Source organism: Pelodiscus sinensis, chromosome 7 (genome assembly GCF_052426305.1).
Source record: "Pelodiscus sinensis isolate ZL-2025 chromosome 7, ASM5242630v1, whole genome shotgun sequence".
Classification (NCBI taxonomy): domain Eukaryota; kingdom Metazoa; phylum Chordata; order Testudines; family Trionychidae; genus Pelodiscus; species Pelodiscus sinensis.
Genome location: NC_143058.1, coordinates 410035 through 424590, shown reverse-complemented (window position 1 = coordinate 424590; position 14556 = coordinate 410035). Strand labels below are relative to the sequence as shown.

The 14556-nt window shown below is 51.3% G+C and overlaps 1 protein-coding gene across 2 annotated transcripts in view; it reads left to right on the top strand.

Moving 5' to 3' along the window:
* The window catches only part of LOC102447238 (unconventional myosin-X-like), a 316165-nt gene that overhangs the window by 64420 nt on the left and 237189 nt on the right, over positions 1-14556 (top strand). Inside the window, exons 4-5 of one of the 2 annotated variants that reach the window (XM_075914469.2) lie at positions 10919-11106; positions 11337-11471. In XM_075914469.2, coding sequence (XP_075770584.2) covers positions 10919-11106; positions 11337-11471 — 323 coding nt within the window. Of the gene's footprint in view, positions 1-10918; positions 11107-11336; positions 11472-14556 lie in introns of those variants that run through there. The other variant, XM_089779563.1, reaches the window with a different exon arrangement.

The window sequence follows — 14556 nt, the reverse complement described above, 5'->3', positions numbered from 1 at the left end:
TTGCAGAAGATCTCTCGCACAAGAAGCCTGCAGTCTAGATGCAGCCTCAGAGAAGCCTTTCTTTCCCTGCGGCTGCAGTCACATCGTCACTGTGCACTCGTGGACGTAGCTGCTCTGGACAGGGTGGTTCTGCAATCTGTTGTGTCGTAGGACTCCAGCCCTTACCTCCTTAGGAGACGCTGCATGTAGGGACAGTCACGTAGGGGATGAGGGCGGGTTGGAGGTATTGGAGATATGTTGTCCCTGTATCTTGCCTTCCTTTCCCACTGCCTGACTTGCCTCAACTGGGTTGAGAGAGAGGGTGGCAATCTGGCAGCCCTTTCATTTCTGTGGTGTGGAGCACAAGAGAAGTGTGTGCGTGCGTGCGTGCGAGCGAGCGGTACAGGCGCTGCTAAGGAAAACCTCTCGTCCTGTGTGTTTGGAGTAGACACACAACCTAAAGTGCACTAATCATAAGGAAAACACAGGTAATTCGAGTAATGTAAAGGATGCCGAGTTGAGTAGCCCACCCTTTCTGAATGGTGACTGTAGGTGTTGGCTGAGTGCGACTTAGGCAGATGCGACCCACCACTGAAAAGAACCCAAAAGAGCTGTTGCCACGCTCTGCCTCTTGCTGTTCTGTATAGTCTGTGATTGGCTGGCTCTGGCTCTTCCCCCAGGTGACCACACTCAGCCCCTGCCTCATAGAAGTGGTTTCTGAATTTCCTCTTAAGCCCTGTGGGATGGAGATCTCTGAACCTCCACCCATGGAGTTTACAGAAGGGGTCCTGTGATGGGTCGTCACTCGCCCCTGTGCGCCTGCTGCTGGTCCCCCCAGGAATTGGCTCACCAGCCTCAGAGCACTGTTTGCTGGCCGGTGTCTCACCCTCAGTTACCTGTCCTCCGAGTTACTGCAGGCGCACGGTGCCTTTCCCTCAGTGTACTGCCCCACACTCCCAGGGAAGCCCAAGCCCTGATGCCCACCATGCCTCAGATGGCCTGTTGCCATCTACCCCTGCCTCGGGCAAACGGCTGTCTGACATGGCCACTCCTCACTGGCAAGGGTGGACCTGCTGCCTCCCTGCAGCCCTAGGACACTCAGCCTTGAGAGCCAGGCCTTGGCCTGGGAGCTTGCCTGGCCAGAGGTCGCCAGCCCTGTAGTACCAGCAGTCAGGTCCCTCCTGCTCCACAGCTGGAGCCAAGAGTGTGTGTAGCTCCTGCTGCACAGGAGCCCCTGCTCCTACAGCCCCGGCTGGGCCCTGCGCGTGCCACCGCGCTCTCCCAGGGCTGCGGCTAGGCCAGTGCGGGCAGCTGCCCCGCCAGGGGGGCCGAGACAGGCAGAACACGCTTCCGATGAGACTCCCTGGGCCCACAGCTCTTCAGAGCGTGACAGTAAAATACGAATCGCGGAACGCATTGCCTAGCAACTGTTACTAAGGCAACAGGCCTATATTCACTATGTGTCCCAGTAAATGATCAGTTAAGTGGCCTGGTTTCTGGAAAGTCTTCTGCCTGTCCTGGGATTCAAGGAGGCTGCAAATTCTGTCTCTCAGTACAATAGCCTCTCTGCCTAGTGTCTTGCAGTGTGCTTGTCTTGCTGGCTTTGGGACCCTTTCCCACACAAGGTCTTCCCTGGATAGAGACCTTTCTCTGGCCGCCATTGTGCATCCTACCCTTCTAGTTTGCAGCCTGTTCCCTCTGAGCAGCACTTTGCCAAGCACCGTCACTTCTTGACCACACCCCCTTCCGCTGCTGCTTCTGTCATCTTTGGGGCCTTTGAGACAGGACCCCTCTCCATTTTCTGTTGTACTTGGTGCACTGGCATCACTGAGTTCATAAAAATAGCGACCAGAGCTCTGACCAGTGTGGTGTTCCTCCTCCATGGTTTCCTGTTCTTCAGAGTCATTTCTCTGCATTGGTTCCCAAGGTTATGTTCCGTGCAGGAGAGGGCGATTGAGAGGCCAGGGATGCAATTAATGATGTTTCAGAAATAGTTGATATGTTAAATTCTTTTTAAAAAGGTGTTTTCAACCAGAAGTCATCTGGGAAAATCAGGAAGAACGATCTTATTAAAATAAATGCCAACTGAGAAGTCAAGGAATACTCAGCCAATTGAAAAACAAATAAACCCCATAAACCAGACAATCCAGCAGACATTCACCCTTGGGAATTACCTAACTAAATTACTGCCTTCCTGAAAATAACGAACATCTGGGAGAAACCCAGAGGAACATAAATACGGCCATAGTAGATCAGGCAAGGGGTTCATCTCGGGCAGTCTCCTGTCTTCTGACAGTGGCAGCTGCCAGATGCATCAAAGGGAAAGAACTGAACAAGGCAATATTGGGTTGGCCCTGCTTTGAGCAGGGGGTTGTGTAGGGGGAAAGTTTTGGTGATCAATAACACAGGTGCATCATTTTGGAAAAGTCCAAACAACAACATGGACTCCATCTTGGACATCTTTTCCTTCCTCCCTTGAGGGCATTTTCCTGCTCGTTTGACATTTTGGTGGGAAAACTAGCCAGACCAGTGACCTAGGTTCTGCCTAGCAACAGCTGCTTATTTAAGGGCTGCCTCTTCAGTGCAAAGGGGCTGCCCTTCCGAGTGGCAGAGTCCGGAGCTGCTTAGAGGAGTACGCCAGCACACAGTTGTACACTACCAGCTGCCACCCTTTGACACCAAGGACATACGCACACCCACGATGGCGCGGGGAGGGGAGTGGGCTAACCATCGCCGGAGCAGAGCTGACACAGCCTGATTGTTCTTTACCTGTGACACCATCTGGAGATGTGAGGGTCCGCAAGCTGCAGGATATGGTAGTGGTTTCACAATCCTCCATTTCCTTACCTGGGTCCCATCCTGGGGAAGGGGAACTCACCTGAGTCGCAGTTGTGCACCATCTTTGTGCTTCTTCCCTTTAGTTGTGGGGGTCCTCGTTATAGCTACGTTCGTTACTTTGTTTGAACTGTTAAATAGCGCCCTGTTTGTGAGCACCCACAACAGTTGGTTTTGTTTTTCCAAGGGGCTGAGACAAACCCCGCTGACAGAATCGAGTAGGGAGATGTTCCCTTCTCGGCCAGGCTTACCAGTCAGCATCTGGACTAGATGGCTTCCTGAGGGCTCTTCCAGCCCTAATGTCCTAGGATTCCATCTCCTGTAATCCAGCCCTAGCTCCTGGCACCTGGAACATGGGGTTGCATCTCTGACCATCTTGGCTAATAGGCATTGATGGACTCATCCCCCCAGAACTTATACAATTCTTTTTTGAGCTTAGTTGTACTTGTGGCCTTCACAGCTTCTCACGACAAGTTCCACAGATGGTGGCTGTGTAAGGTGTGAAAAGGTACTTCCTTTGTTTTAAACCTGCTGATTATTATTTTTATCAGGTGATTCTTAGTTGTGTTGTGTGAAGGAATAAATTACACTTCCTTATTCGTGTTCGCCATCCCATTCATGATTTTATAGCTCTCTAGCATATACCCCCTTAGTTATCTATCTTTTAAGCCAAACAGTTCCAGATTTTTAATTTTTCTTCATATGGAAGCTGTTCCGCACCCCCAATTATCTTTGTTGTGCGTCAGGGCATGCTGTGCGCCCAAGGATTCAGAGCCTGCAAGAGCTGTGGCAAGCTTATGCCTCAGGGCGACACTTGTGCTGACTGCCGTAAGTGTCTGATGAGGAGGGATAGCTCAGTGGTTTGAGCATTGGCCTGTGTGACGTAGTGGGGGTACCTGGCTGGTTTCTATGCTGCTGGCTCTGGGGTAACCCCCACTGGCTGTCGTGGGGACCACGACCCAGCAAAACAGGATGAGTCACTATGCTACCAGTGGCCAGACACCCCCCATGGAGAGGAACAAAGGAAGGTGGAATGCTGCCTTGGCTGGGGGGCAGGGCTGGAAGTTAGTGAGTTGGTTGCTGGCTGTCGGAGGGCATGGAGGAGAGCCTAGGGGAAGGGGCTGGAGTTTAGGGGCCCAGTCTCCCCCATCTCAAGGGGGCCTGAGGCATCCTAGCCCAGTTCCTGTAACCAGATTACATCTGTGCTGCGCTGTGCTGGAGGAGCAATAAACCACCCTCAATTCCACTGGCTGGTGCAGTCTGTTTGTGCCATTTCGGGGTGCAGGAGACGGGGAACCCCCAACGCGCCGTCACAGCCTGCTAAACCCAGGGTTGTGAGTTCAATCCTTGTGGAGGCCACTTAGGGATTTGGGGCAAAAATTTGTCAGGGATGGTACTTGGTCCTGCTGTGAAGGCAGGGGACTGGACTCAATGACCTTTCAAGGTCCCTTCCAGTTCTAGGAGATAGGCAATCTCCATTAATTTAATTAAAAAAAAACAAAAAAAATAACGCCAAACGGACAAGTGCCCTATCTGTAGGAGTTCTATCTCTGCACTAGGGAGGAGTGGGACCACCGGCTTAAGCTCTTATTGGATGTGGCACTGCGGCCTTCGGCACTGGAGCCGCCCTCGGTATCAGTGGTGCATAGTGCTCCAGTGTTGGTGCATGACCCAGCACTGAAGAAGCTCTCTGGCCATAGGCACCACTCCCCTCACCATGTCAAGTGTGTGGCATCATTCACAGTCCCTGGTGCTGACCAAGAGGATGAAAGTAGATGGGGCAGATTGCCTTTTAAGGTACCGCACAAAGGCTCTAGTGGGATGCTCCCAGTGGAGGGACACCCGCATGCGGCATCATGGTCTGTGACGCCGTTGGCTCTGGCACCACTGTTGAGCCCGGTGTCATAATCTCTCCAGGAGGGAGGCTGGCTGGAAGAAGACACTGATCTTCTGTTGACCTTCGAGGCTGCCAGGGATCTCGCTGAGATGATATTTCACATGTTGCTGCCATGTGGACAGTCCTGCGCCGTACAGCAAATGACACTGAGATCAGCACTGGTGGTGGGCACATCATCAGCACCCACTTCAGCGCTGGGTCCAGTGTTGATGAGCCCCGTGCTGGTCCGGCACTAGTGATGGCGGCTCCGTGTACTGTGCCACAGATACCTGCAGTGTCATTGAGCGCAGCACCAGCCACAGTGACACCGATACCGGCACCAGTAGCAGCACCGAGACAAACCGGCTACACTTGCCAGACACTAGGCCTTTCCCCCATACCATTCCCTAGACTCACTGCCCCTTAGTGTGGCTCTGAGCACTCATCAGCATTAGGGAGAGGGTTAGAATCATAGAGCTGGAAGAGACCTCAGAAGGTCATCAAGTCCAGCCCCCTGCTCTAGGCAGGACCAATCCCAACTAAATCAACCCAGCCAGGGCTTTGTCAAGCTCCTGCAGCCAGTACTGCTTACGCTTCAGGCATCACTGCTGGTCCGGTCCACACTAGGAGGCCCTGGTGCAGACATCCTGGCTCCCACAGTGGCAGACACCTATGAACTGGCTGTTCTGGACCCCTTGGGCCTACTCTCAAACCCAGGGCCCCTCCATCAGCCATGGCAGTCCCCACTCGGGGACAGGGGCGGGAGGTGGATCAGCAACGCCCTCAGGAGCCCGCTGTGCCAATGACAATGCCACTCGGGCCGGGTCCTCAGACAGGGCCAATCCATCCCTCGTCTCCGCAGGTGGTTTCAACACAGCCTCCTGCAACCCAGGTGGAGGGCACAGAGGTTCTGGTCCCAGTCGCTTCCCCTTCTCCGGGTGAGGCGGTATTGTGCATGTCTCCACCTCTATCCTGGCCATGGACCTTGGAGCCCACCAAGCCTGCTGCACAGGGCTGCACAGAACCTTCAGTTGCAGGCAGAGGAGGTGGTGGAGGACTCCGATCCCATGGTGACATCCTTATGGCCAAGGGCCAGCTAGCGTGGCACTGCCCCTCATCAAGTCCCATCCACAGTACTACCAAGTTGCTCTGGTAGACTCCTGTGTCCATCCCTTCCACTGCAGTATCTCCCACACATGGACAATTGGCTCATCAAAGCTCACTCACAATCAAGTGACCGGGCATGAGGCTCTCATGTGCAACATGTTCCGGAGGCCGGGCCTTGTCCTGAGTGCTCCTTAAATCCATTCTGTTCCAACCCAATGCGTAGAGTTCATAGGGGCCCTGCTGGGCCAGAACATCACTTCCAGACCCTCAGTTCCCTCATCCAGAACTTCCAACCGTTCCTTACAACCATGGCCACGCACATGTACATGGTGCAGCATGCCTGCCTTCATCTCTGGCCCCGGCAGGCATGGCTAACGTCCAGGTCCAGGGCCCACCAGACAGGGGAGCAGTTCTGCACCCTACGTGCTGCAGTGCCAGGTGGAATGTGAGGGAATTCCCTTAGCAAACCTGAGCCCCTCATGGTCCCTAGTGACAGACGTTTCCACCCAAGGGTGGGGTGCCCACCTCGGCCAATTACAGACTCCGAGCCTGTGATCCCAGGGCGAATTGTACCTTCACATAAAAGTTAGAGATGTGGAAGGTAAACCACCCGTAAGGGGGATACTTACCATTCTGGTTAATTGGTGGGGGCTGGAGTTGCTCCTTGCCTGCTGTCGGGAGGGGCTCTCCAGCCTGGCTGGAGCAGCCCCATCGCCATCTCAAGCGGCAGGAGCTTTCCATGTCATCAGTAGGGGTTTATTTGATCACCATCTCCACCTTTCACCCAGGCACGGAGGGATGTTGTTTTTGCTAACTCTTTGGTCACCTGTTTTCTTAGAGGTCTCAACAGGCTATACCCACAGGTCCTATAGTCTGTTCCAGCTTGGGACCTCCATTCAGTCCTGTCCAGACTCACAAGGCCACCATTTGAGTCTTTGGCGATGTGCTCCCTGCTCTGTCTCTCATAGAAGGTGGAGTTTCTGGTAGTGATAATCTCAGCCAAGAGGGTGTCTGACAGCAGAGCCATACACTATGTTCTAGAGGGACAGGGTTCAGTTCATTTCTCATCTAGCTTTTCTCCTGAAGATTGTCTGCCTATTTCACATCAGCTAGGGCATCTTTCTCTCTGTGCTCTACCCTAAGCTGCAATCGAGGTGGCTTCCCTCATTGCATGTCCGCAGAACACTAGCCTTCGGCGTGCAGGAACAAAGCCATTCCGAAAGTCCGTCCGCTTATTCATGGAAGTGGCGGACAGACTCACTGATCACATCCTGCATTTGAGAGTGTCCACTCCTCTGATCACAGCACGCTCCACCAGGGCTTCAGCTTCTTTAGGGGTGTTTCTGGCACAGGTTCCCATCCAGGAGGTCTGTAGAGCAGCGACGTCACCATGCACTGTGCAGTCACTCAACAGGCCAGACATGATGTGGCCTTGGGAAGAGCAGAGCTCCAATCAGTGGACAGCTCCTGAACTTAGGCTAGAGAGCCACCAGATTGGAATTGAGATGTCAGAACTCGAAGAAGAAAAAATGGTTCCTCTCCTTCTCATAACTGGCTCTTTGAGATGCGGTGGTCATGTCCACTCCAAGCCTCACCCTCCTACCCACCCGTCCGCGTTGCTGGCAGAAGGAAGTGAGGGGATGGCGAATTTCCAGGGTTCTGTGTTGAGCACCATGGAGACATGTCTCCACGGGGCGCCCAGGCTGACTTGATGGATGCTGCTATGGGAAGAATCTGGCTACCGTGTGCATGTGTGCGCACACTGATTGGAATGGACATGAACAACAGTGACGAGAAGGTGAGTCACCGTCTTTCACCTGCAGATGTTGCTGCTGCGCTATTTCATCCCTTTTCCCTGATCATTAATGAATATGTTCAACACAAGTCCTTGTACAGATCTTGGGGGAACCCCTATTCACTTCTGTCCATTCTCAAAACTTACCATTTATTCCTACCCTTTGTTGCCTGTTTCTTAGTCAGTGTGACCCAGGAGGACCTTCCCTCTTATTCCATGACTGCTTACTTTGCTTACGAGCCTTTGGCAAAGAATCTTTGCAAAGGTTCACTGAGAGTCCAACTACACCATATGGCCTCGATCAGCCTTCTCTGTATGTTTATTGACACCTTCAACGAATCTAATACAGTGATCTCCAACCTTTTTAAGCAGATCACATTTTGAATTTAAGTGCAATCCAGGATCCACCTGAAATCCAAACACTGTTGCCCTGCCTCCTTCCCATCCCTTCTGCAAGGTCCTGCCCCTCTCATTCCACCCTCTCTCCGTCCCCCTTTTCACTCACTTTTATCAGGCTGGGGGCAGAAGGTTGGGGTGTGGGGGAGGAGGATGCAGATGCTGATCTTGGGCTAAAGGCTTTGGAGTGTGGGAGGGGCACTGATCTGAGCTTGGGGCTGGGAGTTGAGTTGCAAGAGAGGGTTCAGGCTCTTGGACGGAGTCTGGGTGCAGGGGGACTCAGGGCTAGGGCAGGAGCTTGGAATGCAGGAGGGGTTCAGGATTGGGGCTGAGGTTCGGAATGCAGGCTCCAGCTGGGCACTGCTTACCACAGGTGGCTTCTGGGTGGTGGTGCAGGAGGCTAAGGCAGGTTCACCCTTGCTCTGGCCCTGCATCGCTCCCAAAAGCTGCCAGCAAATTCTCTCTATCTCTGCTCTGTGGAGATGGGATACAGGGTGCGCGGGAGGGGCACCCTGACATCAGCACCCCCCTACTTCCTGTGCCCTGCACAGCAAGCAGGAGGCTCCCGGGGATGGGGGGTACCTACAAGGCAGGAGCAGGAGCAGCACCAGCAGTGCTGAGAGGGGCAGATGAAGTGCTGGCACTTCCTAGCCTCCCAAATGAACCTCTCAGGATCACTTGTCAAAGATTCCAAGATGTGACTACTGATCTAAAAGACTTGAATCTATCACAGCAACATTTAACTTGAAAAAGGGGAACTACACAAAAAGTAGGAAGCTAGTTAAATAGAAACTGAAAGGAACAGTCACAAGGATGAAATGCCTCCAAACTTCATGGAGAACATTTGAAAATGCCATAATAGAATCTCAAAGTAAATGTATGCTGTAAATGAATAAATAAAATAAAAATGGTAAGAGGACCGAAAAATGCCCCTATGGCTAAGCAGCAGTGTAAAAGGGGTGTTGGGAAGCAAAAAAGCATGCTTTTACAAATTGGAAGTCTAATCCTAGAATTCTAGGACAGTAGAACTGGAAGGGACCTCGAGATCATCGGGTCCCGTCCCCTGCCCTCCTAGCAGGATCAAGCACCATTTATTCCAGTGTTTGACCACCCTGACATCAGGAAGTTTTCCCGAATGTCCAACCTAAACCTCCCTTGCTGTAGTTTAAGCCCATTGCTTCTTGTCTTATCCGCAGAGGCCAAGGAGAACAATTTTCCCCCTTCCCCTCTCTGACACCCTTTTAAATACTTGAAAACCGCTATCGTGTCCCTTCTCAGTCTTCTCTTTTCTAAACTAAACAAACCCAGTTCCTTCAGTCTTCTATCATTGGTCATGTTCTCTAGACCTTTAATCATTCTTGTTGCTCTTCTCTGATCCTTCTCCAATTTCTCCACATCTTTCTTGAAATGTGGGGCCCAGAACTGGACACAGTACTCCAATTGAGGCATAATCAGCTCAGAGTAGAGCAGAAGAATGACTTCTCGTGTCTTGCTCATAACACTCCTGCTAATGCATCCCAGAATCATGTTTGCTTTTTTTTTTTTTTTTTTTTTTGCAACAGTGTCAGTGTTGACTCTCATTTAACTTGTGGTTCCACTATGATCTTAGATCCCTTTCTGCAGTACTCCATTCTAGACAGTCACTTCCCATTCTGTATATGTGAAACGAATTGTTCCTTCCTAAGTGGAGCACTTTGCATTTGTCCTTATTAAACTTCATTCTGTTTACCTCAGACTATTTCTCCAGTTTGTTCAGATCATTTTGAATTACGACCTTATCCTCCAAAGCACTTGCAACCCCTCCCAGCTTGGAATAGTTTGCAAACTTAATAAGTGTACTCTCTATGCCGTCATCTAAATAATTGATAAAGATATTGAACAGAACCAGTCCCAAAACAGACCCCTTTAAACCCTACTTGTTATGCCCTTCCAGTATGACTGTGAACTAATAACTACTCTCTGAGAATGGTTATCCAGCCAGTTATGCACCCACCTTATAGTAGCCCCATCTAAGTTGTCCCCACAGCGGGAGGCCGAGGGGAGCAAACGCTCCCGTCAGCTGCTCTTACTCCGTGCAGAAGCCAACAATGGGGGTGCCGCCTGAGTTCAGATTAGCAGGTCTTTACTAGAGCTGCTAACTTGGACTCCGGAAGATCGATCGTGGCAACATCGATCTTCTGTTTAGTGAAGACATGGTCAAAGGTGCCACGGGACTAATCCTTGGGGTTAGGTAACTCCTGATGACTGCAGCTTGTGGTTTGGTGATGCTGGGCAATGCTGCCCTCTGGTGGCAAAACACAGTACCACTAGCACCACGAGAGTCATTGGTTACATCTGATCTGCTGCGTGGAGTGAGGGGGGTGAGTCACCACAGTACTGGAGGGGCAAGAGGAATGCACAGAGGGTAGGAGTTATGCAGGGGCAGGGAGAGGGATGCTCAGGTTTGTCTGAGTTGTTGATCTGCATGGCTTGAGGACAGGGTGTGTCGCTCTGGCATTATTGCCCTGTGGGCTAGACGGGTCCAGATAATCTCCATTTAGCCCAGGGTCCGGAAAGGCTGTTCTAAGCCCCCTTTTGGTCTTGGCTTAGTTTGCCAGCAGCAAGTGGAATCAAAGCAGCTGGGTTCAGGGGAGGATCAGGTCCCAGAGTTGAAATATTTTAAATAAAAGCTTTACAACAAAGCTGACTAAAAGCCCAGTTTGGTTGCAACTAGTGAAACTGTAGCTCACTCTCACCAAAGCCCTGACTGTGCAGCAGCTCCCCTCAAGGTCTGTTTTCTTGTCTCCTCCTGGTAGCGGGAGGTCATTAGCCATGGCCCTGCTGCTTCTCTCAGACTCTCCCCCACCCACCATTAATCACGTCAGGGTCCTGGCTGGGGGGTGGCTTTTCTGCTATTGATTTTCTCACTGTATTTTGTTTTCTCCCCTTAGACGAACATTGGTTCTATCTTGGCCTCAGTAAATCCGTACAAACCCATCTCTGGTCTGTACACTGCAGCTGCCATGGACCGGTACAGACAGCATCATCTGGGGGAGCTGCCGCCTCATATCTTCGCCTTGGCTAATGAGTGTTACTGCTGCTTGTGGAAGCGTCACGACAGCCAGTGTGTTCTGATCAGGTCAGAGACGAAAATACAGCTAATCCCTGATTGTATTAGACACCCCAGACCCATCCTGCTGCCTGCAGTTGGTGCCCCTGTTCCTACCCCTTCTCTAGCCTACACCAACAGTAGTGGAGATGCCCCATGTTTGGTTCTACACCACTTAGGCGCCATTCACCCCTGTGTGGGACAACCCCTTGCTCTGTTGGTTCTGGGTTTGAGTGTGGATCATGTCTGTTCCTTAACAGTGGAGAAAGTGGAGCTGGAAAGACAGAGAGCACCAAGCTGTTGCTCAAATTTCTGTCAGCCATGAGCCAGAACGCTGTAGGGGGCCCCGCATTGGAGAAGAGCACTCATGTGGAGGAAGCCATCATGGAGAGCAGGTACAGTTCATCTCCTCCGGAGAGACCACTCATGAGCACTTGGGGACAGCGTGTGCAGCGGTAAGAGGGGCCTGCCTGGCTAGGGCAGCTGCCTGAGCGTTGTCACTTAGCAGCCCTTCCGCCCCCTGAAGTACTAACTTCTGGAAGCATAGAACCATAGTGTGTAAGGCCAGATCGGGCCATTAGATCATCTATCCAACCACCCGCATGTCACAAGGCACTAGCACCACTTGCGTATCAAACCCACCCTCGCAGCGGAGACCTTAGGAGACAAAACGGTTCTGTGCCAGAGGAGAGAATTGGAGGGGCCGAACACACCGCGCTCCAGGCCTGCAATACGCTCTCCCCAGGTAAGCCTGGCAAGTGGCCGGCACCCAGGAAAGCAGACTCCCTCCCTGCAAGGTCACTGCCTTCCCAGCCCCACGATATGGCGACCATGTGAGCCCCAGCTAGCCACGCACCTGAGAGAATTCTCGGTGTCACCCCGAGTCCCTTCTCTAGATGTGGCCATCCCTGATGATTTAGAGGAAAGGTTAAAAAATCTGCCCAAATGCATGCGGGTGGGGAAAACCCCATTCTGTCCCCTGGGTGGAAATGCTGCAGCATGAACATTCAGATGCCATAGTGGTGAGGGCCATATAAGAATCTGAACAGAAAAGACCAGAATGGAGCTTGGCCATGGGCATTAGCACATTGTCTAATTAGGGACAATGTAAGAAACAGACACCCTGGAAGTCCAGGCCTCTTGTAGAGAGCCATGACAGTGCCTGCTTCCCAGATAGCCCTTTGTAGAGTTCTGCGGTTCGGGGACACTTCCATCCTGTTGTCTTCCATGCCAGCCCTTATGCATGAAACAACCTCCCTGAACTATTCTGTAAGGCCAAAAGCTTCTGAGGGGCAGCCGAGTTAGTCTGTAACAGGAAAAACTTAAAAAACAGCTAATACACTAGCAGCACCTTCGAGACTAACCAAGGTGCCACTAGACCTATTCGTTGTTTTGTAGGTGTTTTCTGTAAAGCCAGTGTCCTCGGATCCATCTCTGGGAAACTGCCCAGTGGTAATGGCGAGGCAGGCATCTAGCAGGGCCAACTGACCTCACACAGACTACACCGACAGTCTTTTGTCTGTTAAATCGTGTGTCTGTGCACATGGTGAGTCTGTAACGTTCAGTCCCTTTTGCTGTTACCCTCCTCCAGGAGCTCTGCTTGCTTCACATGCTTCTTGTGCTTGTCTTTAAATAGATGTTAGGCTGCTTGGGACAGGGCGTGTTTCCTGTTACTTGTGCAGAACCTTCGTAATGGGCATCCATTCTGGGCCTTTGGGAGAACTTGTAATATGAATAGTAAAACTATGGTCATATTGGACAAAAGTCAACATGCTTTCTGTAAAGGGAAATCCTGCCTTACTAATCTGAGAGAGTTCTTTGAAGGGGTTAACAAACATGCGGACAAGGGGGATCCAGTAGATGTAGTATACTTGGATTTTCAGAAAGCCTTTGACAAGGTCCCTCACCAAAGGCTCTTGTGTAAATTCCATGGCCATGGGATAAGAGGGAAGGTCCTTTCTTGGATTGAGAACTGGTTAAAAGACAGGAAACAAAGGGTAGGAATAAATGGTAAATTTTCAGAATGAAGAGGGGTAACTAGTGGTGTCCCCCAAGGGTCAGTCCTGGGACCAATCCTTTTCAACTTATTCATAAATGATCTGGAGAAAGGGGTAAGCAGCGAGGCAGTAAAGTTTGCAGATGATACCAAACTGTTTAGGATAGTCAAGACAGAAGCAGACTGTGAGGGACTCCAAGAAGATCTCACCAAACTGAGTGATTGGGCAACAAAATGGCAAATGAAATTTAATGTGGATAAGTGTAAAGTAATGCACATCGGGAAAAATAACCCCAACTACACGTACAGTATGATGGGGGCTAATTTGGCTACGACAAATCAGGAAAGAGATCTTGCTGTTATTGTGGACAGTTCTCTGAAAACTTCCACACAGTGTGCAGCGGCGGTCAAAAAGGCAAATAGGATGCTAGGAATTATTAGGAAAGGGATAGAAAATAAGACCCAGAATATCTTACTGCCCCTGTATAAAACTATGGTACGCCCACATCTTGAATACTGTGTACAGATGTGGTCTCCTCACCTCAAAAAAGATATTTTGGCCTTGGAAAGGATTCAGAAAAGGGCAACTAAAATGATTAGGGGTTTGGAACGGGTCCCATATGAGGAGAGGTTAAAGCGACTGGGACTTTTCAGTTTAGAAAAGAGGAGACTGAGGGAGGATATGATAGAGGTCTATAAAATCATGAGTGGTGTGGAGAGGGCGGATAAAGAAAAGTTATTTATTAGTTCCCATAATAGAAGAACTAGAGGACACCAAATGAAATTGATGGGTAGCAGGTTTAAAACTAATAAAAGAAAGTTCTTCTTCACACAGCGTGTAGTCAACCTGTGGAACTCCTTGCCAGAGGAGGCTGTGAAGGCTAGGACTATAATAGAGTTTAAAGAGAAGCTAGATAATTTCCTGGAGGTTAGGTCCATAAAAGGCTATTAGCCAGGGGATAAAATGGTGTCCTTGTCCTCTGTCTGTCAGAGGCTGGAGAGGGATGGCAGGAGACAAATCGCTTGATCATTGTCTTCGGTCCACCCTCTCTGGGACACCTGGTGCTGGCCACTGTCGGTAGACAGGATACTGGGCTAGATGGACCTTTGGTCTGACTCAGTACGGCCGTTCTTATGTTCTTATTGGTTGGCGACTGATGAGCCCTGGCTTGGGGAGGCTGGCCTCTCAGCTCCACCCTTTTTGCCCGAGGGTCTGCCTATTGTACGCTCACCACAGCTCTGTGGCCTCTGCCCTGCCCCAGGCTAGCACCTCCTGCTGTCTGTTCAGTCCTTCAGTTGAGCAGCATGGCCCCAGCTTCCCTGGGCTCTACCACCTGGCCTGACCCCTGACTGGCATGCCCCCCACCAAGGCCCCAGCTGTAGCTGTGGGTATGTGGTTCAGCTGGATCAATCCAGTGCATGGGAGGAGTGCTACGGTCCTGGTGGCACTCTGGCCTGGGAACAGGAGGCAGGAGGGGCCTGGA